This window comes from Odocoileus virginianus, chromosome 14 (assembly GCF_023699985.2).
Source record: "Odocoileus virginianus isolate 20LAN1187 ecotype Illinois chromosome 14, Ovbor_1.2, whole genome shotgun sequence".
Taxonomy (NCBI): Eukaryota; Metazoa; Chordata; class Mammalia; order Artiodactyla; family Cervidae; genus Odocoileus; species Odocoileus virginianus.
The window spans coordinates 832980-858885 of NC_069687.1; the positions used below are offsets into that span (position 1 = coordinate 832980).

The 25906-nt window shown below is 59.7% G+C and overlaps 1 protein-coding gene and 1 long non-coding RNA gene across 3 annotated transcripts in view; one reads left to right on the forward strand and one right to left on the reverse strand.

Annotated features, from left to right (window-relative positions):
• Positions 1-14579, reverse strand: part of LPCAT1 (lysophosphatidylcholine acyltransferase 1) — a 40770-nt gene extending 26191 nt beyond the window's left edge. The window contains exon 1 of the mRNA XM_020891662.2: positions 14327-14579. Within this exon, the coding sequence (XP_020747321.2) occupies positions 14327-14461 (135 nt within the window). The 5' untranslated portion in view covers positions 14462-14579. The remainder of the gene's footprint in view (positions 1-14326) is intronic.
• A 2286-nt stretch (positions 14580-16865) lies between these two features.
• On the forward strand, positions 16866-25224 carry LOC139038227 (uncharacterized). Of its 2 annotated transcripts, XR_011491151.1 has the most exons (4): positions 16866-18264; positions 19284-19437; positions 19842-22618; positions 23129-25224. It is a non-coding gene; the product is annotated as an uncharacterized lncRNA (long non-coding RNA). The 2 variants fall into 2 exon arrangements; XR_011491150.1 differs by having other exon boundaries at positions 16866-19437.
• Positions 25225-25906: the final 682 nt, after the last annotated feature.

A 25906-nucleotide genomic window follows, 5' to 3' on the forward strand; every position in this document is an offset into this window, starting at 1 on the left:
CTGCTTCTCCTCCCTTGCCCTTCAGGAGCTGGGGTCCCCCGGACGAACCTCCAGTTTTAGCACAAGGTGGAACAGGGGCGGTGACCCCAGCTCTGTCATGGCACGCTTCCTATTAAGTAGGGGGTGTGTCCCGGTCCAGGACCATGTCAGCGGGAAGGTGCCCCCCCATCCTGCATTTCTAAGGGTCCTGTTCTGGGGTCACCATGACGGGGTGCACGTTGCCACACAGCATCCCCGTGTCCTGCGGGGTGGTGATGTGCTCGTCGGCCACCCTGTCCTCATGACTCACGGGTTTTGTGTCACAGCCTCAGTTCCAGCAGTGGGAAGCACCGCTCTGAAGGCCTCGCTGAGTCTGTCTGTAGACACACCTTTGGAAGGCCAGCCTGGCCACCGCCTCCACCCCGCCGTCCTCAGGGGAGTCCTGCAGCCAGGACACCATGCCAGACACCAGCCCACCTTGTTGGGGGAATTCCTACGGAGCTTTCTGATGGCTGCTCCCGTGTTTTCAAACTGTGTACCTGGATTTCCCACTTTCTGGAGTCATTTCAGCGTTTTCACCTGGGAGGAAGTTTCTGCGGGTCCTTGGCAGGTGTCTTCCCACTGGATTTCCCGTCATTCACCGTCAGGGTCATCGTGTGAAGCCGCTGCCCTGGAGTTACACGAGCCCTGCCCTGATCCCCGGTGTGTGGTTCGCGTGATTTGTGCTTCTAAGACGTTTCAGGCTGAGAGGACACACTCGCCCCTCCTCTAGTAACCTGCTCACAGAACCACCCGTGCAGCTTGTCCCTCGTCTCTGCTGTGACCATTCAGCCGTATGAACTCTGGATCTCACAGGCGCCTCTCTCTTCCACTCGTGTTTACTCTGCTGTTCTAACTTCTTGAGGGAAGAGCCTGGAGCATTATTTTCAGAAATACCTTATCTCCCCCAATTCACACAGAGAACGCCACTTTCTATAAGTACTTAAATTCAACCCCACTAGTTTTAAAAACATAGCCTTTCTTTCCCGTTAAAATTTAGGTTAAATATTATATCCTTTTGCACCCTTGCTATTATCTTGTAACTTCGCTGCAGAGAAATAGAAGGCAGACAGACGCCCTGCTTCCTCAGCCACTGGCCCCGCCTCTCGGGCTGCCTGGCCTCGCCTCCTCGGCCACTGGCCCCGCCTCTCGGGCTGCCTGGCCCCGCCTCCTCGGCCACTGTCCCCGCCTCTTGATCACTGGCCCCACCTCTCGGGCTGCCTGGCCCCGCCTCCCGGGCTGCCTGGCCCCGCCTCCTCGGCCACTGGCCCCGCCTCTCGGGCTGCCTGTCCAGGAGATAGTCCAGGGCCCGCCAGGGACTGTGCTGCGAACCTTCTCCTCCCGCGAACCTTCTCCTCCTCCGACCTGTGCGGCCAGCCCCTCCAGGGTGCAGACGGTTGGGTCCCTGGAGAGCCCCCTGTATGTCCCCACAAACGGACCCTCAAGCTGCTGCCTATGCCAGAGCGCGAGCAGACGGCGGCGGTGGACGGGGCTGCGGGGGCCATCACGCTCAGCGCGCTCACGGCGCACAGCGACACGCGCAGATGGTGCAGCCACACCCAGGACGGCTGCTCATCCAAGGGACAGAGAGGAACGACACAGTTCAGGCCTTTGAGGACTGAGGCTGAAAGGGGCTCGGAGGCAGCACCCCAGTCCATCTGGACCAACAGAGGGTGATGACCAGGCCTGGAGGGGCAGCCCCAAAGCTGGGACAAGCGCCACTGCTGAAGTTGCTGGTTAATGAGCAGACAGTGTCCTGAATGCAACAGGGCTCACCGATCACTCCCATGGACGTGACACGTGACCATGTCTGCCCCCCGGAGAATGCACCCTGCGCCCACTCTGTGTGCCTAAGGAGACACGGGCCTGGCGTCTGAGCTCTGTAGCCAGCAGGAAGAGGACGTGTGAGTGACCACACAGCCCCCACCCACAGAGGAGGACAGGCAGGTGCAGAGGGAACGTGGCCTGAGGTGCAGACCTGCCCGGTCTCCGTGGAGAGTCGAGCGGGCAGGAAGCTCGCTGGGCTGTGAAGATTGCCTGGAGGAGGCGGGCACCTCAGGAGCCCACAGATGCAGGACCGCCTGGCTTCCTGAGAAGCTGGGATCAGCCTCCCTCCTAAGGCGCAGCCCACAGTCTTGCCCCGCTGCCATCATCAGGAGCCCACTATCCTCAAAGTGGCAGGTCGACTGTGTGGTCACCCTTTCTGAGGGCCACACGAGGGAGGTGCTCAGGGTCTGGGCTGAGCTACTTAGTGGGAACTATCAGAGGCTGCTCAGGAGAAACTGTCCCAACGTCATGTCCGTGCTGCTGTATTTAAAACGCATCACCAACAGAGACCTACTGCAAGCACATGGAACTCTGCTCAACGTTATGTGCCAGCTTGGGTGGGAGCGGGACTTGGGGGAGGATGGATGCATGGATACGTATGGCTGAGTCCCTTCACCGTTCGCCTGAACAACACGGTTAAGTGGCTACACCCCGACAAAAAATGGTTTTGGTGTTAAAAACAAAACAAAACAAAATGGGCTCAACAAGAACAGACTTGTGCGTGCATGTTCCCAGCACGTCCGTGTGGTCAGTCAGTCGTTTAACCCAGAGCAGCAGGCGCACCACCCGCTCTCAGCCAGCACGCTTTGCTGTGAGTCCCAGCACAGCAGGTCCCGGTGGTGACCTGTCCAGGCCCGGGGCTCCGCTTCCCACCAAAAGGACCCAGAGCCCCATGCAGGTGGAGCCACAGGTACACAGGAACAGTACATGTGTGGGGGGAACCACACAGGCACAGGCCCACATCCACACACATGTGCCCCAGTCTCACCAACTGCCTTTGGGTGACTCTAGGAGACTCATTTCTTATTGTGGCACCAGCTGAGGGGTGGGCAGGGCGTGCCCACGAGGGGCTGGCACATGCGTCCAGAGCCCTCCCTCCAGGGACAGCCACATGGCCAAGGGTCCTGCTCAAAGGCAGACCAGCCTGAAAGCCTGACAGAAATGGAAGCCCTCCAGCTCTAGGTCAGGCCACCGGCTTCCAGAAGATATGGAAGACAGGACACAGCAGCAGACACAGACACCCCAAACAAGAGCAGGGAAAAACCAAACCCTCTGATCAGCGTGTGTGTGCGGGTGCGGGCCGTGCAGACGCAGCCCAGAGCCAGCACCAGGGCACCTGCTGGCTGAGCCCAGCGCCCGCCCCCAGTGCCAAGGAGCGGACTGTGCCTTCAAGGGTGGCATCGCCTGCACGGTGGCCGCTGGACGTCCTTGTCCTTGAGATGCGGATACACGCGGGATCTTTACGGGTGCAATGATGACACCTGGGCACCGCTTCCAGATCACTGCTGGAGGGGGCGGGGGGGCAGGGTCAGTGGGTCCAGAAAGGCCATCAGTGGGGGGTGCGGAGGCGGGGGGTGTTAGGGGCTGAGCTGTGACCCCCAGCACCTTACAATGTGACTGTCTTTGGAGCTCGGTCTTTAAAGAAGAGATTAAGGTAAACACGGTCACGGGGGTGGCCCTAATCTCATGTGACTGGCAGTCAGGACGCAGACGCGCAGAGGGTCAAGCATGTGAGAACAGGGGAAGACAGCTGACCGCCATACCAGGGGAGAGGCCTCGGGAGGAACCAACCCTGCAACCCTGGATCTCCGCTTCTAGCCGAGAGTGGGGAGGGACAAACTCCTGCTGTTGAAGCCACTCCCCTGTGGCGCTTCAACTGGCGCTTCGATTCGGTCGCCCAAGCAAAAACACTGGCTGTGTTTCAAATAGCCCGTGGTAAGAACCATGAAAGTGACAGTTTTCGTTCTGGATGGAAAACACTCTCCAGCTCACAGTGAGTGTGTGGAACCCACGGGTCCGGAGCTCTCCAAGCGCAGCACCCGCAGTCCCGACGCCCGGCTCAGACCTGCCCGCGAGCACTCCCCCCGCCCAGGCCGCCGGGGCCACTGGCATCACCCACGTGCAAGCTGGCCCAAGTGCCTTGTGTTGCACAGCCAGCATGGAAGCACCCACGTACTACAGACGAGACAGGATCTCTGCAGAGACCCACGCCCTCTCCTGGGGAAGGCGGGCCCCAGAGCGCCATGCAGGCTGTGTCCTCCAGTGCCTGCCCGCCCCGGGGACCCCAGTCAGCGCGCAGGACCCTGACAGGACACGTGTCAGGATGCACAGGGGGGCCGGTGCTGCCCTAGCCGCCTGTCAGCGCGCTGACCCACCGGCACAGCAGACCCTCCCGAAGGCCTCTTCCCACCCAGCGCTGGCCGTGACCACGTGGGGAAATCCCGCCATCCCAAGGGAAACGCACCTCCAAGAGGCCGGAGGGCAATGCACTCCTCCTACGATGAGTCAGCGAGACCACACGCAGGCCCACTGGCTGCGGAAGCTGGCCCTGTGCCCACGTCCCCAGTCCTTATCTCTGCTCTCAGCGGTTCTGCGTGGCACGCGACAGAAATAGAAGCTGACGTACTGGGCACTCGATCCGCCCGTGGGCACCACAGACCATCCTCGGGCGGTGGGTCGGGTCTGCGAGCCAACAGGTGGGTGTGGACCACAGACACGCCGGCCCTGGACTCACATGGCCAAAGCGCAGCCTTGCTGCGGACACTGAGCGGAAAGCCGGGGCCACGTGTCCCTGGGGCTCCCGGAGCAACAGCTCAGGGCCGGGCCCCGGGCTTGAGGACCCTGGGGCCTTCATGCAGCAGGTGAGACCTCGGGGTCAGCACCGGGCTAGGTGCACCGAAGGTCACCTGCGTGACGGATGCCAGGGACCAGCCCGGGGTCCAGCTACAGCTACATGGGCCTCAGAGGACACCCCCCGACGTGACACTTGGGGGAACGGGTAAGAGACGAAACAGGACTAACTCTGCAAGCCAGCTGGACGACTTCACAGCCTGGACTGGTGTTTCCAAGGATGGCAGACCTCAGTGGGCTCGCAGGGAGGGCGCCAACCCCTCCTGGCCGGGGGGCCCGGGGTGGGGGCAGGTGAAGCCTGGATGAATAGGGCTGCTACCTGCGCAGGCAACATGGGGGCCGGGGGCACACTGGGACCACCTCCAGGATGCTCGGATCCAAGGTGTGGAGGGCAGAAGGCGTCCTGACCCGGGGTCTCCCCAATCCCAGGAGGACAGGGCCCCAGGACACAGGAGCCAGGCGACCCCACCCGGCTCCCGGCCAGAAAATCCAGGACGGGCAGAGGGGGCCGCGGGGGCAGCTCACCAGCTTGCGGGACACCAGGACGCGGCTCAGAAACACTCCAGCCTCCCCCAGTCAGCCCCCTCCCACACGGCGCGGGCACCACGTGTGCGACGCAGGCAAGCAGGCCCGGCCCCCGCCCAGCACTCAGGCTGCCGGGGTAGCGGGGCTCAGAGGCGGGTTTTCCAGGCAGGCGGAATGTGGGCCACCTTCAGGGTTAAACACCCACAGTGCGCGGGCTCTGACAGGCAGGGAGGCTGAGGCCAGCCAGGGAGGCTGGTCAGAGCCAAGCCAGGGTCTGAGGAGCGACCGCCCAGGGAGCCCAGGACAGACCCCTCTCTCCAGCAAGCACTCGCACGTCCAGGACGTGGGCCTGACGGGGACCATGTGCCTACACTGCCGTCCCAGCTGCCCTGGGCTCCAGAGGCATCAACAGGGTTGCTGGAAACCCGCCCCAAACCAGCATCCTAGGGCCCCCCGCCCCACCAGCTCCTCAGACACACACTTGGGCATCATATTTGATACCTTTCTTTCCTACCCCTCCCAGCTCCGTCCCCAAATTCAGAATCCCATGCCCCCCACTCCAAGGTGCAGCCCAGACCCCTCCCCGCCCTGCAAGCGGGGCTGCAGTCACCCTCGGGCCCCAGGTCCCCTCCCCCAGGCTGGTACCTCCCCAGGGGGTGCCTTCCCCAAAGCGCCACAGGGGCTCCCGACCCCCGCACCCATCAGCTCCAGGGAAGGGCCGTGCCAGACCCCCAGAGGGTGAGGGGCCAGACCTCCAGCCCCTGTCCTTCTCCAAACACCGGAGGAGTCACCCTGCCACCCCCCACATGGACGGGCTGTGGTCTGGGCAGAGGTCACCCCCGGAAAGAAGCAGGGGTTAGGGGTCAGTGCTCAAGGCAAGGGAGCCGTGGATTCTGGGGCTGGCATGCGTTTCCCCGGGAGCTGGTCAGGGGCACCTCCAGGCTGTCCCGAGAGGAGCAGATTAGATACGAGACTCGCAAATTATGCACAAAGATCTCCGAGGCACGCAGGACAAACACAGGAGCCTTATCTGGAAATCACCTTTTTTTTTTTGCTGCTACTCATAATAAAAAGGGCTTCCCTGGTGGCTCAGATGGTAAACAATCCACCTGTAAGGCAGGAGACGGGTTCAATCCCGGGATCGAGAAGATCCCCTGGAGAAGAGAATGGCCACTCACTCCCGTCTTGCCTGGAGAATTCCATGGACAGAGAAGCCTGGCGGCTACAGTCCATGGGGTTGCAAAGAGTCTGATATGACTGAGCAACTAACACTTTTGCTTTATACTAAAAAAGAAGCAAATCAAAAATGATAAAGCCAGCTTCTTTGAGACTCCTGATTTACAGTGGACAGACGATGCTAAAAATGCCAAGGCAACACTGATGCCCTGGCAGCATGGGGCTGCACCCCAGCCTTGCGGGGCAGGAGGTGGGCAAAGCCTCGGAAACACTCGTCTGCTGGACGCAGCGGTGAGAGAACAGTGACACGTCTGCTAACCTCACTGTTCTCCTGCGAGGAGGCACAGTGACAGAGGCAGTCCCAGGGGTCCCACCAGCTGGCACTGCCCACCCCCAGACCCCCGAATTCACAGCAGCAAAGGAGGAGCATCAGTGGGGGACCCGACAGTGAGGCGCAAACCCAGCAAAGTGACCTGGAGACGCCTCGCCTCTGCCTGCCCCGTCTGTAAAAACACCTTTATTACATATAAAACACCTTCCAGTTCAAACCATATCCTGCTTTCAAATAGCAAACAAGCAGTCCTTCTCACAAGTAACTCGAATAGTTCAAACATGTGAAAGCAAAAGTGAAACAGAAAGAGCTGGCAGTCTGAACCCAGGCTGTTGGCTGTGCCTCATCACACACACATCTGACCTCCAGATAAGGCTCCCCTTTACTGTTGAACAAAACGCCGAGTGTGGCCAAAGGCCCAAGGTCAGCAGTGAGCGAGGGTGGGTGGGAGGGCCAGTGGGGTCCAGGGATCCCAGTCCCGCCCCCTGCTGAGGGGGCTCCTTATGCGTGCTGGGATCTGGGCTTCCTCTGAGGTCTGCCATCGAGGTAAATGCTGTGCCCAAACTCACACCGGGTTCACCGTCTTTTTCTTACTACGGAGAGAGTGTCTTCTGACCTCGGGTTTTCCTGCCGCTGTGTGTCTATGGGGATGCTAAGGTGAGAGTGTCCTCTGACCTTGGGTTTTCCTCCCGCTGTGTGTCTATGGGGTAACCTGTGCCTCCACTTGGGAAAACCCTCCTTTTCAGAGCCCATGCTGACTGTGTACAGAAGCTGCTTCTTCTGAGCTCTCCCACTCAAATCTAAAATTAAATATAGCTTTTCTAAAAGATCTATTTTTTCTTTCAAACCCTCGGGCAGGCTCAGCTTCCCCACCATCCCAGTCACTCTACTCAAGAGCTTTCAACTCAAATCTTAGCGCGGATCGCCCAGGCTGCAGGCTTCCACAGAACGGGTGTCTTTCAGTAATTCATGGAGTTTACAAACCTGTCCCACAGGAGAGAAGACCGCAGAGCGGCTTTCCCGGACGACCACACGCGCCCCTCCTGGCACTTGACAGCTGATGGTGGGGTCGCTGTGGGGGCAGCCCTGGCCGTCTTATGTTTCTCTGGGGGATCAGACCCCGAAGTGTGAGACTCTGCAGCCCCGGCCACTGGTCTGGGGTGGGGGGGGTCACACCTTCACATCTGCCGATCCTGCCCCTCCGGCCCACGGCCCCAAAACGATGGTTTCAGAGGGCTGGCATGTACAGGTCCTGAGTTCCCGGACCCCGTGGGCAGCCGGGGGCAGCAGGGCCCACGGTCCACGGGGAAAGGAGTCAGGAAAGCAACCCCAGGGTCTGCAGTCAGCGTGGTGGGACTGCTGGGGCCGTCCGGGGGACTGCAGCAGAGACGGCAGCACTGGAGGCACGGAGGGGCCGGCAGAGCCCGCAGGCCAGGCTGGAGGTCTCAGGACACAGGAGCCTGCGCGGGAGTGAACCCTGGGGCCACCGTGAGCCAGCCGCCTGCCATGTGGAGTCGTGTCTCAAGGGCAGCTGAGAAAGCTCTCTACAATAATAACGGGTGGGATTTAAGCAGAGATGGAAGGAAGTATGTGAGGAGCAAGGGGAGAACTCTCCAGGTGGGGCTGGCCTGGAGGAGTGGGCGGGACAGTGGGTGGGCAGGGCCCCCATGGGCCTGGCCTCCAGGCTCTGCCTGCACCCTCCTCGGGCCTTCTCCTTCCTCTCCCAACTCACTCAAAGTTCTGCACAAAATCTCAGCTCCTCTGGGTTCTCAGGACCCTTGCATCCCGGGGCCCTGGTGACTGTGACCTCAGCTCCTGCCCCCTCTGGGCGTGACATTCGCAGTGAAGCCAACCCCCGGCTGGAGCCCTCCTGAGGCTGCCTGGTCCCCCGAGCCCAGCACCCAGCATCGCCCGTGCCCAGGAGGGCGGGTGGGCAGGAGCAGGAAGTCTGGGCGGCTTCCTGGGTCCGCCGGTCCCCCAGAGACGGGGTTCAGAGATGCAGTGGCCACTGAGCTGCTTCCAAAGGTGGCTGGCCGGTGCGGCTGGGACACCCTGCAGTCGCAGGTCCATGGCCTCACCTGCAGAAATGGATGCAGGAGGCTGCATGTCTCACAGACATGTCAGAAGCTTGGCCTGGGGTGTCCCGCAGCCTCGGGGATCGTCTCCCTGAGGGGGCGGGAGCAGGGGGCTGGGGGGAGCTAGGGCACCTTGGGGTCTGAGCGCCGGAGGCCATGCTTACCAACCTATGAGGCCCTGGCAGTGTCCTGGGAGGCCTGCCCTCGGGGCTGGACACACCTTCCACACTTTCACGGTCGGGAGCGGGCACCCTGGCGGGTGGCCAGCAGCAGCAGGAGCCGTGGGAATGGGGGGGTGGGGATGGGGGTGCGGAGAGAGCCCAGCAACAGAGCGGCCTGCAGAGGAGGGGCCTGACAAGCTCGGACCAGCCCCTCCCCCCATCATCTCAGGGGGTGCTGTGGGACATGCCTGCTCTGCAGGGCCCTTACTTCGGGGTTTGAGTAAAAGAATCTCGAAGTTCTGGACCTGCAGCCTTTCCTGCGGGTTTTGCCTGTTTAGCAAATCCCTGCCCAGAGCAGGAGGGCAGGGGTGGGAGCCCCCCAACCCTGGGTCCCGGGCTCCTAGCTGGGCGCGTCCTACACCAACCTGCCCTCAGGTACCCGGAGCCTCCCCGCCAGGACCTCCCAGCTCAACCCCACCCCCACAGGCTGGAGAGGCACCGAACCAAATTTCTGGGTCCAGGCCCACATCCTGCCCCCACCCCCAACTGCAAGGAGTTTCCCCCCAACCACATCCTGGCTCTGATCGCAGCGGTGGGACCCCCCCCCCGGCTGCAGGTGACCCCTAGGCGGGGACTTCCCAGTAGCAGACAGACCCCCCACGTCCCCGCTCAGCCCCCCTAGCTGCAGCAACGCCGCGCCCGCCGGACACACTGTGGCGCCGGCCACGGCAGCCTGAGGCGGGGGGAAACTGGGGGGAGCGGGCTCCCATGTCCCACATGGCGCTTCACGCTGGGTGGTTGCAGGCCCCCCGACTAGCAGAATGAGGGGAGCTGGTGGGAGGGGGGAACAGGCGTCCAGCTGGAGAGACCCGTGGGCCGGGGCGGGGTGCAGGTCGAGAGTCACAGGTACAGCAGTGACCACGGACTCCCTGCTGGGGAGAAACACCTACTGCTATGGAGGGGGGTCGTGCCGCGTGCTCTGGACGAGGGACTGTCGTCCTCCAGGGCTGGCCTGGGGGGCAAACGGACCCCAGAGGAGAGGCCCCCAGCCCAGGCTGGCCCAGCCCATCAGCACCCTGTGGTCCGGGCACCGAGGCTGCCCTGCAAGCATGGGCTCCGAGGGTGGCCGGGGCTGGGGCCCGCCAGGCGACCCACTCCGGTCCTCAGGACCCCAAGTGCAGCCCCCTGCGGCAAAGCCCGGCTGTGTGTCCCCCCCAGGATGGGAGGGTCCAGAAAACAGTGTTTAAACAACTCACGTTTCAGGGAAAAGAAGTCACTCCTCCGGCCAAGAGGGAAACAAGGACCCTTAAGGCCCCAGGCCGCCGGACACACCCCTGCCCAGGGCCCTGCCAAGCACTGCCCAGGGCACTATGCCCAAGGGGGGAGCCCCAGAGGCCCGGGGGGGCTGAGAGCGCAGTGAGGGGCGCTCGGCCACAGTGACACACACACAGACACACACACACTGGCTCACAGGTCGGAAGGTGGTCTAAACTCAGAGTACTGTGTGAATGAGCAAAACGCTGCAAAGGCGCATGGATGGCAGGGCGGCGAGGCGGGCTTCCGGGGAACACAGCGGCACCACGTTTCAACAAGGGGTCTCCTGACACACACTTGCCTCTGGGCTCCTTCCGGAGTAACTCACACCGAGAAGAGGGGCTTACGGGACTCAGAAACCCCAGCCCTGAGGCCGCAGCGAACACACAAGAACTCCGCTCGGGCCGGGCTGCTGGGGACGGGGGCCTGGTCCTGTCCGTGTGGTGACGGGCCCGGGGTGGGGGGCAGGTCCAGCCGGGTGACAGGGGCTTGTGGGGGCCCTGCTGAGAACACTGGGCACCTCCTCAGACGGTCCTGCCTGCGGGGACAGGCGGGTGGGGTCCACTCTTGGAGACAAAATTCTGCTTTTTAAATGAGCAGTGAGGCTGACTGCTTAGCTCAGTGCTCAGAGATGAGAGCAGGGGTAAGAGAAGACTGTGTCCGTGTGCGCGTTGCCAGGACAGAGAGAAGCCCTGGGATGTCCCTGGTGGTCCAGAGGCTAAGATTCCATGCTCCCCATGCAGGGGGCCCGGGTTCCATCCCCGGGTGGGGAACACGATCCCACGGGCTGCAACCAAGACCCAGCACAGCCAAACAAAAGAACAGAGGAGGCCTGCCACCCTGAACCCCCTCCTCACTCCTCATCGTTAACCACACCTCAGCTTCACTTGCGGACCCTTGCAGAAAATGACGCTCGGGTCACAGGAGGCTCCTGGTGGGTCTCAGGAGAAAGTGGGCAGGTCAGACATCTGCCCGTAGCCAGTGCACGCGGCCTGGAATCCATGGACAGCACAGGGCCTGGCCTCGGCCCCTCGCCTGGATGCAGGGACATGGCCTGACTCTTCACCTGCCCGGGTCCCAGGGCCGCGCTCCTGGTCGTCAGAAGATTACGGGGGGCCTCAGGGCCGAGCCTGGATGAGGGCATACAGCCCAGCTGTTTACCTGCTCGGATCTCAGGGCTGCGCTCCTGGTTGTCAGAAGGTGACGGGGCCTCGGGGCCGAGCCTCTCTGACCCCCAGGGGACCAGCCTGGTCCTGTCCTGGGACACACGTCCTGCCCCGGGACACATGTGCTCCCAGGGGGCCCCCAGCCCTCTCTCCCAGCTGCTGTATCACCAGTCCCCCGAGAATACGGGCTTCGGGCCAGGCCACCTCCTCATTCACCCATCCTCTCTGCCCCAACCAGGAAGGGCCTAGGGGTCCCAGGAGGGGCTGGAGGAAGGGTTGCCCAGGGTGGGGGCAGCTCCTGCAAGGAGCACCCAGACTTGGGGGAGAGGGCGGGGCCTGGTCTGTGTGCCTGTAGGGGTGGGGCACCGGGGCCACCGCAGATGCGAATCAGACCTCTGTCTGGTGAGTGGAGCGTCCCCGCTCCCCTCCCCGAGGGGCCCCCCCAGCTAACGCTGCATCCAGACGAGCCCCCCAGATACCTGCTGCTGCTCTGTTATCAGACCAAGACCACCCACTCCTGGGTGATCAGGCTGCACGCAGGGCCCCTGGACAGGCCTGTCCCTGGACTCACCCTCCTGGTGACCCCTGGGGCCCAGTTCCAGGGTGTTCGGGAAACCAGGCTGCCGTCCAGGAAGTAAACTCTCCGCGACACCGGTGCAGGGGCTCAGAAATGGGGAAGCATCAGAGCTGCGGGGCATGCTCGCCTGGGGCTTCCAGCGGGAAGTCCCCAGACCTGGGGGCGGGTGCAAAAGACCACTGCCCTACTGCGAAGCAACACCACTTCCACGCGAGGGTCCGACGGCCCACGAGTCACAGCTCTCGGATCTCAACTTGCTGTTTTTCGTCCCAAGAGATGCTTAAGCTCCTCACTAAATCTGCCGTTAAGTGACAGATGGGTGCAGGGGTCATTAATCCCCAGAGAGGCGGCAGCCCCTCCCCCCACAGCAAAGGCCAACAGGTAAACACAAGCGCTGGACTGGTCGGTCCCAACTCAGGATGAAGGGAGGCGAGCTTCCGAGCGGCCTTGGGTCGTCCCAGACATCGAGGGATCTGTTTATGTGCTGATCTGGAGAGGAAGGCTGCTCTTGCGCAGACAGGCCAGTCGGCTCTGCAAACTGTACCGCAACTAACCACACGAAGGGGAAAAGCCGTGTGGAACGCTGCTGGCGAAAAGCAAAATGTTTCCGCGGACTGGCACGGGGACGGTCCGTGGACCACACACCCCGCGTCAGGCCTGGCGCCGCAGGCCTCTGGACAGAAACACGGACTGGGTTCCAACCCTGCCTGGCAACCAGGGACGCACCAAGGATGCCTGCCCTGCCCGGAGGTGAGAACACGGCCCGCCTGCTCTTCCCGGACCTCAGCTACACGCCGCGGAGAAGGGCCAGGCCGGAGCCTCCGGGGCCCACGTTGCCCATGAGAAGGCTGGGCCTTCTCGCCCTGCCCACCTCTGCCCCTCAACAGCCAGCTGGCTCTCGCGGGGACTCCCCACCCCACGGGGGGTGGCGAGCACAGTCCTGGTCAGCACAGAGCTGTCCTCCGGGCACCTGCGGGAAGGGGGCCGCCAGCAGGGACACGGATGAGGCCCCCCAGGGCGGAGGGGACTCCCTCCTAGGGGGCCACTTCACCCCAGAGCTCCCAGAGGGAGGCGCCAGGGACCACAAGGGTAGTCACAGGCCTCAGAGCCAGCGGGGACAGCCCTGTCCCTTCACGTCACCAGGAGGACTGCCGCTCTGTCCCGCCCCCCCCGACCCCGCCCTGCAATCTGCCGGTTTCTGCCCCACTGACAATCACCAGGCCCGCCGAATTGGCACTTAGAGAAAAAGGAAGGTGTCTGGGGAAATGAGCACCTTAGACTGACTTCAAGAACTTTTCACTTTAACATTACTTCAAATGAATTACCCTACAAGTTAAAAACCCCAATCTCCCCACAAAAAGCTCTCACGGATGGAGGTGTGCTCCCGGCCGGCTGGATCACCGGGGATAACCAGGAACGCTCTGCTCCTCCTACTGGTAGTTCTGGAGGCAGACAGGCCGGCCCGTGAGCAGTCCTACAGACCAGGCACACACAGCTCACAAGCAGAGTCCGCACGGTCCACTCGGAGGTCCCATCAGGGCAGAGAAGCAGCCCGCCAGGTCAGGGGCGGGGGAAGGCAGGACAGATGGTGAGGGGCGCCCCCGAGCGCCCCCCAGTCAGGGCCAGAGCAGCCCACAGGCAGAGCGAGCGGAACGCAGGCGCCTGGACTGTTCACCAGGCTGGACCTGCTTGTGTGTAACCCATTCAGGCCCCAGACAAGCACCAGGATCCCCCAGAACAACTTGGAACCGGGGCAGGCCAGAACCCCCCCAAACCCCTCTGCTAGTTTCCCCAGGACCCCAGAGTCCGCCCCCACCGCTGCTGTACTGACTGGGGACCAGCGAGGTCCCCACACATGAAGCGCATCAAGTGACAAACTCACATCCAGGGGGAGCCGCTCCGGTTCGGCGCGGGGCCTGCACGCGGCGGGAGTGGGCGCCCGGACAGGGGACCGCGCGGCGTCCACCCACCGGGGAGTGGCTCCGAGGCCGGGGGGCAGGGGCCAGGGAAAAGGGGTTCGGGGGGCGTCCAGGGATCGGGGAAAGGGGGACGAGCCGGATGCGGGGACCTGGGGAAGGGGGATGAGGAGCCAGGTTCCAGGCGCCGGTGGCGGGAACCGGGGATGGGGCGCGGACGGCGGGGGATGAGCGCTGCGGGTCGCAGGGAAGGGTGGCGGTCGCGGGCCCCGGGGAGCGCGCTGCTGGGCCGCGCCCAAGGTCCCCCTCCCGGCCCCCTCCGGCCGCGCATCCCTGAGCCTCGGCGCGGCCCCGGGCCCAGGGCGGCCTGGGCTCACGGCGGACACCCACCTGGGCCTTCTGCAGGGCGCCCAAACGCAGCTCGTGCACGAAAGGGTTCCGCCCCGGGGGCGCCTGCCGCCGCGCGTCGCCGACCCCCGCGCTGGAGGAGGGGGCGGCGCGAGGATCGCGTCCCCGGAGCCTCATGGCCGCGCCGCCCGCCGCGAGGGGCGCGGGGCGCCGGGCCGGGTGCGGAGCAGGGCGCGGGGCGCGGGGCGCGGGGCGAGGATGCGCGGCGGCTGGAGCGGGCTGGGCGCGCGGCCGCGCAGGCGCGGGAGGGGAGGCTGCATGACGTGGGCGGGCGGGGCGGGGGGCGAGGGGCGGGCGGGGCGGGGAGGGGCGTGTGCTGGCCCCGCCCCGCGGGCGCCCAGAGGCCGCCCCCGCGCCCCGCGCCCCGCCCGCCCCGCTCCCGGCTCGGCGCCCGGGGCCCAGCTCCCGGTCTGCCCAGCGAACCGCTGGGGGCGGGTCCCGAGCGGTGCCGAGGCCCTGGCCGAGAGCCCGTCGCGGCGGCGGAACCACAGAGGGACTCGTCCCCTGGGTCCCCGCCACGTTGTCCCTTCCGCTGCTCAGGGCGCCCACCCGGGGCGCGGCCGGGAGAGGAGGCGCCGTGCAGCCACGTGGGGGCGGCCGGCGCGGCCAGCACTCGCTCCCCGGGCTGGGGGCGCCGGGCCTCCGGGCTGTCCCCTCGGACCCCGAGGAACACCGGTGGGCCGCGCCTGGCCAGGCCGCGCGTGTGAGGTCCGCTGCATGCCCGCCGAAGACCCCGGTCCTCCTCAGATGCGCCCCGCTGCGCTGCTTGATCCTGCCTGCCCGGCTCTGGGCTGGGGACCAGCGGCCCCGAAGGGCAAGCCTCATCCCAGACGCCTGGGGTCCACTCCGATCACGGGGTCCAGGCGTTTGCTGATTCGGACCCAGTGGTTCGAGAAGGGGGTAATGACTCTAGTTCTTGGCATGACCTTGTGGGTGAATGGGGGACATTGGGGTCCCTGGTTCATGGTGGGCGCAGTGCTAACTGGGGTAAATGCAAAGTACACCCTGTTCAAAATCTATAATTTCAAAGTTGCCACAGACCGTTAGTGTCGCGAACAGCTGCATTTCTGCGGGTCTGTCCATGCGGCCCAGACAGCAGAGATGGAGGGGACCAGGCGGTGAGGGCGCGATGAGGAAGGACCAGCAGGCACGTGGACGCCTGAAACCACAGCCCCGCCTGGCTGGCCTCCTGCAAAGGCCCGGGCTCCGGGCCACTCTGGGCCTGGGCGGTGAGTCAGGGAGTGGCCGGCCCTCTGATGACCCATCGGATGCCGTCTCCAGGTGACGTGGTGAAGACTCGCCATGCTGAAGGCCCTTTTGTGTTTCCATGGAGAGACGCTGTGGGGAGGGAGCCCCCCTGAAGTCTCTGGTGTTCTACAGGAGTTGTTAGTACAGAAGGCAAAGTGCAGGTTGGGTCCAGGCTTCTCCGAAGCCTCACGCTTCGCCTGGGTGAGTGACCCCTCCTCAGAAGCTCGGGAGTCACACCTGTAAGAGGCCAGCGGAGCAGTGGCTGACCACACAAAAGCCCTGGGCGCCGTGCTGGGCCTGGTGTGCTGCTGGGCACAGGGGAAACTCTGAGGCCATCAGCCCTCTGCTGACCTCCTGGACATTAAGTTGCCGGTTGTTCTGACGGCGGGGAGGGCTGGTGGGACAGTGCAAGGGTCTGGGCAGGCAGAGGGGAAGGGAGCGGAGGCGCATCCCTGTTGCCCACAGGCCGAAGCCTGCTGGCCCCGAGTGGCTGGGGAGGTGGAGGGCCGCCCTCCAGGAGAGCTGGGCTGGGGAGTGAGGCGTGAGTCTGGGATCATCCCCTTGGGAGGACTGGCCAGGATAGAGCTGGGATGGCCACTACGTGGTTGTCAATACGGTGGAGACCCGCCTGCGGTGGGCAGTGGGGAAGCTTGGCTGGAGGAGCAGGCAGGAGATGGAGGCCTGGGGAGGGGGCTCAGGATCCAGGGGGTTAGGCTCCCTGGGGAAGGTCTGGGAGGAGGCAGAAAGCCAGCCCCATACAGGGGAGGTGGAAACCCTGAAGGGTCCCAGATCAGGGGAAGGGGTTGGGGGGGAGCCTTTGGGGGTGAGGGCCCCCCGTGAGGGAGCTGGGAACTGGATGGGGCTGGGGCGGGGGCCGGGAAGCTCGCCAGCTCACACTGGTTGCTCCCAGGTGGGCTCCGATCCTCATGGTGTGGTGAAAGTTTGCAGAAGCTTGGTCGGGAGAAGCTGCTCTTGGTGGGCAGTTACAGCAGTTTCTTTCGGTGGACGAGGAAGAAAAGCCTCAACTATCTTTGGGCCCTCGCTTCTTGGTTTTGGTGAAACCGCCGGGTGTGTCCTTGAACCACTGAAGCCCGTCGCTTGGGACCTCCAGGACCCTCGGACCCAGGGGCGCTGGCTGTGCTCCGGGGACGCAGCTCCGTCCTGCTCGTGCCTGCTCGGGCTGGAGAGGTGATCCACTTCTGGCTCCAGGTCCACCGAGAGCGCACGCAGGCCTCGCCTGTTCCTGGGGGGTGGGGTGGGGGTGGGGGTTTGTTTATGTTTTGAATTCTAGAGTTATTTAAGGAAGAGGAAGAGAGGTCCTTTCATTTTGTTCCAATGTTTGTTTTTAGTTCTGCCCTTCGGGGTTGTTTCTAACCCATTTACAGGTTTTTCTTCTCCGCCTGGGACACGGATACTCTCAACACCATTGATCAGTCTCTCCTCCTGTTGTCCTGCTTTGGGTATGAACAGAAGTGTCGGTATAAACTATTTCTGGATGCTCTATTTTACCACATTGGCTTGTTCCTGAGCTGGTTCCACACTGTTCTAGTCTCTCTACCTGTGGTCCCCACTAGGAGGAATTCCACTTGGTGTTTCAAGAACTCTCTTGGGACTTCCCTGACTATCCAGTGGTTAAATATCCGCCTTCCAATGCAGGGTACACCGGTTCGATCCCTGGTGGGGAAACAGACCCCACCTGCTGCAGGGCAGCTAAGCCTGCACGCAGCCTCTGAGCCTGCACGTCATGGCGAGAGATCCCCAGTGACGCAGTGAAGATCCCACGTGCTACGACTGAGACCCAGTGCAGCCAAATTAAAAAAGAAGAGCTGTCTTAGTGATTCGTAGAAATTAGTTTTTCCATCCAAATATAGAATCGGTTTCATGACTACAGCCACAAAATTAAAAGGCGCTTACTCCTTGGAAGAAAAGCTAGGACAAACCTGGACAGCGTATTAAAAAGCAGAGACATCGCTTTGCCGATAAAGGTCCCTGTTGTCAGAGCTGTGGTTTTTCCAGTGGTCATGTATGGATGTGAGAGTTGGGAAGGCTGAGTGCTGAAGAACTGATGCTTTTGAACTGTGGTGCTGGAGAAGACTCTTGAGAGTCCCTTGGACTGCAAGGAGATCCACCCAGTCCATCCTAAATGAAATCAGTTCTGAATATTCATTGAAAGGATTGATGCTTAAGGTGATGCTCCAATACTTTGGCCATCTGATGGGAAGAGCTGATTCATTGGAAAAACCTTTATGTTGGGAAAGATCAAGGGCAGGAGGAGAAGAGGGTGACAGAGGATGAGACAGTTGGATGGCATCACTGACTCAATGGACTTGAGTTTGAACAAAGTCCAGGAGATGGTGAAGGACAGGGAAGCCTGGTGTGCTGCAGCCCATAGGGTCACAAAGAGTGGGACAGGACTTAGCTTTGGAGCAACATAGAATCAGTTTATGTAGTCACCCAAAACTCCCACTGACAGTTTTGTTTTGAATTGCATGAAGTGTTTATATTACTTTGGTAAGAATGTGTTATAAGGGGACCTGGACTTTGTCTTATGCTTGGTAAGATACACAGATGCAGGAAGACGGGCGTGGAGGAAGAAGCGTGGCCCAGGGGTCCCCGGAGACAGGAGTTGTGACAAGCCTCAGGACCCCCGGAAGCTGCTCAGGAGGCTGAGGGTGAGGAGAAAGTGAGGGCCAGCCCCTCCCTCGTGGTGCCCGTGGGCGGGCCCGGGCCAGGTGGGGTGAACGGGCTCAGAATCGGCTGGTGTGGGTCACTTCCCTGGGTCCTGGCGCTCGTCCCGGTGGACTGTCGCTGGCTGTGACAGCGGCCGCGAGTCTGAGCCCCGTGGCGGAGGGCTGGGTGTGGGCTCTGGCTTGGCCTGGCTGCACTGGAAGGATGACCCCACGGAAGTGGCCCTAAGGGTGGCCCTTCAGAGTCAGCCGGGCCCCGAGACATCAAAGTGTGCTGAGCCGCCAGGCCGTGTCCGGCTCGTGCGACCCTGTGCACTGTAGCCCACCAGGCTTCTCTGCCCAGGGGATTTTCCAGGCAAGAATATTGGAGTGGGTTGCCATTTCTTTCTCCACAAGACATCAAAGTATCTGTATTAAAAGATAATTAATGCAAAAGATACAGACCCTTTGCAACTTTGAGCATTATCTTTCACCAGTATGATTATTCTTCCATTTATATTGGTTTTCTTTTAATTTTTTGATAGCATATAAATTTTTTCTACATAAAGATTCTGCATTTTCTTAGACTGATTCCTGGATAGGTTGTAATTTTGCAGTTGTAAAGTAAAGGAATCTTGTTTCTTATTCATTTTTCTAATTGTTCCTGACTCACATGAAGAAATAGTACTGACTGTTGACCTTGAAGATTGAGTGAGGTTAGTCAGGGGCCCTGTGGGGGTTCCTGCAGCCCCCCACTCCGCCACCGTCACAGCTGAGTGAGGGACCCCAGCCTGTGCAGGGCACAAACCTGCAGGGCAGGAAAACCAGAGCCTCGCAAGAAGCAGTGAGTCCCTGAGCGTTGGTGTGGTTTCTGAGTATCAACAACGTTCTTCAAAAAGGATGCTTTGAATTTTGATGAAGCCTGGTTTATGTGTGTCTTTGATGGATCATGCTTTGCTCTCGTGTGAGGCCCTGTGGAGAGGATGGAGGCAGACGCTTACGTTCTTTTCTCTTGGGGTATCCAGCACCATTTCTTGATGAGACCGTGCCTATCCCTTTGACTCACCTTGGCAACTTTTGGCGTGAATCTGGGGTTCATTTCTGGACCCTATGTCCCGTTTACCTGTACGCCGACAGCCTTTGCTAACATCACATTGCCTTGATCACTGGAGCGTGGTGGTAAGTCTGGAAATTAGATCACGTGGGTCCTGCAACCTTGTTCCTCTTTGTCAGGGTTGTTTTCCCTCTTCCGGAGCCTTTCACTTCCTTTATAAATGTTACAATCAATTTGTTAATGTCTCAAAACATCTGCTGGGGGATTTTGATGAGATTTTTGTTGAATCTACTGATTAATCTGGGAAAATCAATATCTGACTAACACTGTTGCCTGTCCCTGAACATGGTATATATGTCATTGGTTTAGGTTTTCTTTAATTTTTCTCAGCAGTGTTTTATAACTTTTGCTTATCACTTATAGGTCTTGCCTATGTTTTTCTAATTCTGCCCCTAAGTGTTTTATGTTTTGATGCCCTTGTAAATGGGACTTTCTTTTCTTTTCTGTTTTTCTTGACTGCCCTTTGCAGCTTGTGAGATCCTAGTTCTCAGACCACGGATGAACCTGGGCCCCGGCAGTGATGGTGCCGGGTCCTAACCACTGGGCCACCAGGGAAGTCCCAGCTGGGGCTGCACTTTAATTTCGGTCTCTGCGGGTGCGCAGCCAGTATAGACGAGCGCAGCTGAAGTCTGCGTGTTTCATCTGTGCGCTTCTACCTTGGAGAGTTCACTGACCAGCTCTGACGGCGTGTTTGCAGGACTTCCCCGTTCCCAGTCACGCTCCCTGTGAGTCTCGGGAGTTTTACATTCCCCTCGGAACATGGCGCCCTCTGTTCTTATTTTCTGTCACCTCACTGTCACCTCACTGACTGCGGTGTCAGGTTGTGATGCTGAGCAGCGGTGGGGCCTTGTTGACAGTCTTGGGAAACGCGTCCCATCTCGACCTCAGCCGCGGGTTTTCATGGCCATCTTCAGTAAAGTCTAGGATGTTCCTTTCTAGTCCCAGCTGGAGCGGGCTGAGAATTTTTGTCATTTTGTCAAAGATCTATCATATAGCTTTTCTCCTTAGTCCTCCTAATATGCTGAATTAAAGGGGTTGATATTCCAACCTTAAAGCAACCTTGTTTTTCTGGACAGCCCCTACTTGATCATATTTATTCTTATTTTGAGTTCTGTCCTTCATGGTTGTTGTTGTTTTTTTTTAATCCATCGTTTTTAAGTGAATCTTGCATTTTAAAGTCATACCTAAAAATGTCTGTGCTTAACAGGGACCTTATTTCCCCGCCCAGGGCTCAAACCCGAGACCCCTGAACTGCACGGCAGGTCCCTGACCACTGGGCCCCCGGGAAAGCCCCCGTGCGCTCGCTTTCTATGTGATGCGAGATGGTTCATGTTCTTGCACATGGCATACGTGATTCCGTATGACTTACTGTAAAGGCTGTCCTTCCCCACAGACCTGCCTTTGCATCTTTGTCAGCAGTCCACCGCACACCTGTGCTTCCGTTTCAGGACTGTCTGGGTGACATCACCCATCATGACTGAGTGAACAATAACAGTAGCTGATGTACAATATTGTGTTAGTTTCCAATTTTTCCCCCAATAATTGAAGAATTGATGCCTTCAAACTGTGGTGCTGGAGAAGACCCTTGAGAGTCCCTTGGACTGCAAGGAGATCAAACCAGTCAATGCTAAAGGAAGTCAACACTGAATATTCATTGGAAAGACTGATGCTGAAGCTGAAGCTTTAATGCTTTGGCCACCTGATGCGAAGAGCTGACTCACTGTAAAAGACCCTGATGCTGGGAAAGACTGAAGGCAAAAGGAGAAGAGGGCAACGGAGGATGAGGTGGTTAGACAGCATCACTGACTCAATGGACATGAATTTGAGCCAACTCCAGGGAAGCCTGGTGCGCTGCAGTCCACGGGGTTGCAAAGAGTAGGACACAGCTAAGCGACTGAACAACAAAACAAGATATTGAACACAGTTCCCTGTTATACAGGAAATGCTTGTTGGAGAATGTCCATCTTGATTGTTCGTTGCTAGTGCATAGGAACACACTATATTGCTCGTACAGATTCTGTGTCATGATACAACCAGATTAACTCGCAGGTCCTAGCATCTTCTTCATAGGCTCTGTTTTTCTAAACAGAAGATTCCATTCTCTGCAAATAAGGACAGCTTCATTCCTCGCTTTCTTGTCTTCCTCTCTCACTGTTGGGCTCATGAGTGTGACTTTGGGCAGATGTGGTGACGGTGGACAGCGCTGTCTTTTCCCGCACAGGCTGACATATAGTCCTTTTCTTACACTGTTGGCTTCTGTTCGCAGACATTTTAAAGATTTGTATCCATATTCACAAATGCTGTTGCCTCCTTTCCTGTAACATGCAGGTCTGGGTTTGGGATCAGAGTGACGCCAGCCTTTCGACAGGGTTTTCAGTTCTCTGGAAATTCTGGAAGCATTTGTATGGAGCCGGCATCATCTCTTTAAAAGTTTGGTGGAATTTCCCATGAAGTCCTCCGGGTGTGCAACTTTCTGCAAGTTTTTTGGCTTGGATTCAGTTTCCCTTATAGCTGTAGGGTAGTGTCTGTGGGTCTCCAGTCTCTTAGAAAGACTCCAGTCGCTGATGTATGGCTCTCTCTACACCCAGGGGCGTCTCATCTTGAGGTCTTACTTTAATCACATCTGCAAAGACACTGTTTCTAAGTAAGGTCACACTTCTCCCAGGGTACCGGGTGTCAGGACCTGGATACGTCATTCTGAGGGGGTAGAGGGGTGGGGGGAGGGACAGTCCAGCCCACTGCAGCCAGCTAATCTCGGGGGATTTTTGGCAAAATGCATGAATAGATGTTAAGGGTGGAATACAGCCTGTGTTGGCTCTGCGTGGCCCCTCGGGCCGTCCCCTCCGTCACCCGGCCGAGGCCAGGCTCGGGGTTCCTTGCCTGTAGGTTGGGCATGGTCACCTCAGTGGAAGCAGCTCAGCAAAGACGACCATGTCCCAAAGTGACCTTTCGGCACCGGCCCCCGAAAAGGCGGCTCAGGGAGTCCTGGGACGCGCCGGCCCTGGACGAGCTCTGCCGTGGGTCTGGGGGCCCCTCCTGCTCTGGGGCCTGGGGTCACCACAGCTCCCCCCCCAAACACTCTCTCCCTGTTCCCTTCACCCTGTGATCCCTTTGGGGCGTTTTCCGTACACGTCCGACCATAACGTGCCCAGCCACCCGGCTCACGGCAGTGTTTCTCCTTTCTCCAAACCACATATCTCACCCGCCGCGAGCTGCCCCGGGCACCCACCAGCTAGCCAGTCCTTGGTATGTTCAGAGTGAGGAGGTGTCTGGGTGGCAAAACCCCCGAGAGCCAGGGGGCTCCCTCCCCAGGGCCCCTCCCCAGGACCCCTCCCCGGGACCCCTCCCCGGGGCCCCTCCCCAGGACTCCCTCCCCGGGGCCCCTCCCCAGGACCCCTCCCCGGGGCCCATCCCCAGGGCTCCCTCCCCGGGACCCCTCCCCAGGGCCCCCCTCCCAGGACCCCTCCCCAGGACCACCCCCCAGGGCCCCTCCCCAGGACCCCCCCCAGGGCCCCTCCCCAGGACCCCCCCCCAAGACCCCTCCCCAGGGCCCCTCCCCGGGGCTCCCTCCCCGGGGCCCCTCCCCCGGGACCCCTCCCCGGGACCCCTCCCCGGGACCCCCCCAGGGTCCCTCCCCCGGGCCCCCCCACAGGGCCCCCCCCGGGGCACCCCCCAGGGCAGGGGGCAGAAGGGGACGGTGTGGGCGGGCGTGCTTCTAAGGCTCTGAAGGGGCCCCTGTTGTGCTTTCTTATTCAGCTTGACACTGATGCAATCTGAAGGAAGAAAAGAAAATATTACCTTTTGGGGACTGCCACCTGTCAACACAGGAGGCTGATAAACGTCAGCCAGCCGAGAATTCTCGCACGTACCTGCGGGCGTCTAGTGCTCCGTGGAGACAGCCGTTTTCTCTGTGCTCATTTCAGTCTCAGAGAGCACAATCCAATATGGAAACACAAGGAAAATACTGCTTTTGTGCACTAAGGAACTGATGTTAGCTGATGTCTCCTTAAAAATACACGGCTCCCTCGGTGTTTCCTAGGTTCTGGGTGGATGGCCTTCAGGCCCTCCCTACCCCGCAGACCTGGCGGCGACGAGGACGGGCCCGGGAAGTCTCTGTCTCGGGCAGAGCCGGGCTGCCCCGGGGGCTGCCGGCCTGACCAGCATCTTGGTCCCGCTGTATTGGTTCGGTGCCCGCAGCTCAGCTGCTCCCTGGTACCTGGGCGATCCTGGGACCTCTGGAGGCGGCAGGACGGTGGAGGCACCTTTTCTGGACTGTGGGCCCCATGGGCTGGAGCGGCTCCACCCGGGAGCACCCTGAAAGCACTGCCCACCCTCCCAGAGCCGCTCCTGCCGCCCACTTGGCCCACCCCGGTCCCTCAGCGCCTGGACGTTCGAGCGCATCCCTCCACTGACCCTGCTCCTCCTTAGCCTTCCCGCTCGGGCCCCCACATGCCCCGGGCGTGTCTGCGCACTCTCCCTGGGCTGGCGCGCCCCCCGCCTTGTCCACCCCGACAGCACCTTCCCCAGTCTCCCTCGTCCCTCCTGGCCTCTCTTTCCCGCCCACCCGTCCTCCACGTACCTCTCACCTGGACCAGGGCAGAGCCATTTCACAGACTCGAAAATCGCAGCCCAAGAGACGGTGGCTGAGATCCGAGCCAGGGCCGGTGAAGGTCGAAGCTGCTTCCTCCAGTGGACGTGCCATGGCGGTCCGTGTCCTGAGTCACCTGTCCCTGCAGGTGGCCTTCCAGAGAGAGGTCCTGCCTCTATAGCACGTGGATTCTAGACAAGACCGTTTTCCTCAAACATAAAGACCCTGGACCTCAAGTCAGGATCTGGATACTTGACACGATGCTACACCTTATGTGTAGTGTTCAGCTGTCATTTAATACTCAGGTGAGATGTGGGGTGACACTGATGCTGCAGCTGGCGATCAGAAGCCTCTTTCTCGGAGATGCAGGGCCCTGGGAATTTGTCTTGTCATCACCACACCCTCCCCCTTAGCAGCATCACCTGTTCCATTTTTTGGCACTGAGCAAGTGCGCCTCAGTTTGGAACGTGAGCCGAGATGAGGCCCTCTTCTGTGGGCCTCGGCGCAAACTAGATTTTGAAACTCAGAGGCACAGCTTCTTCACACATTGCAAGTGCAGAACAAATGTTTGCATGTAATTTTGCTTCCCAAAATGTCAAAAAAAGCAAAATATGAAAACATATTCTCAAAGGAGTGATCTCTTATGAAAAAATTGCTTACAGTATTTCTTTCCAGTTGGCATCGAGAATACTGTGTCGAAATATTTTTATAGTCGAAGTTGCAAAGAGAGACCTCACGTTTCAGAAGAAGGGCATGTTCCTAAAGGAGGCGATTAACTGTGAGGAGGGGCAGAGGCCAGGCCACACCTATCCTCAGCTCCTTAGCAATAGAACACACACATTTCAGAGGGAAGCTTGGCCAGCCAGGGTAAAGACTGCATTCCCTGGCCTACCTGCCAGTTAGCTGTGATCACTATAAGCTCTGGCAGCAGATGGGATGCAAGCACAAGATTTGTGGAACTTGAAGGGTGAATGTAATGAGAGGGTGCTTTCCTCCTGGTTGGAAAGTGAGTGTAATGGCTGGAGCCACAGCATCCATATTGGGACATGAAACAATTTTTTGCATGCTAGCAGACCAATCTGAGAGAAGAAACCCAAGTCCTGGACCACATGAAGGATGCTCCCAATCTTCAGTGGCTACTGTTGGCAGTTATGGTTGTGAGAAGAAGTAAGCTTCTTTCTTGAAGTTATTGTTTGGGATTTTTCTGTTACTTGCACATAAACTTAATCCTAATGAATATAGATGCTTGGACTGAAAAAAAAAACCCAGGCAAAAAAAAAAAAAAAAAAAAAAAACCCACACACAAATGAAGCCTAGGCAAAACCCATGAGATGTGTTTTTGATCTTTTCTGTGTGGACATAGATTTAGGTATTGATCTTTGTGCATTGATGTAGAAACTCCTTAAGCCCCTCTGAACGTGACTTCTCCTGCTGCTTCTCCAATCCCCTTGTTGTTTCTCTTCCCAGTCGCTGTAAGACCTTCCGGCCTGGCTTCCGTCACCCTTTCCCACACCACTTCACTCCCCAAAGGCCACCCTGCTCTCTTTCAGGAGGGCCTTCTTCCCTGGGTGGTCTGACATCTCCTGAACCTTTTTATTCACTTCAAAGATCTAGAACACTGGCAGGCTTCAGGAGATATTTCTCAAAGAAATATGCCTCCTTCACTCTCAGCTCCTGAGATATTTTGGTTATATAATATTGTTTGAAAGAGAATAGACTCACTTGGAGACCTGAAAAGTTTCTTCTGGAAGGTGCAGTGACATGTATCTTCATCCTATTGATCTAACTAGCACATAGTAGGTTCCAAGCTCTGGCTGGGAGGGGGAGCCTGGGGTGTGAATGTGGGTCTGCCCCCAGCCGGGGGTAACACCTGCATTGTCACAGGTGGGCCCAGCAGGTGCATGGGGGAAAGAGGTGCCGGAAAGGTCCAGAAACTTGAAGAAGGC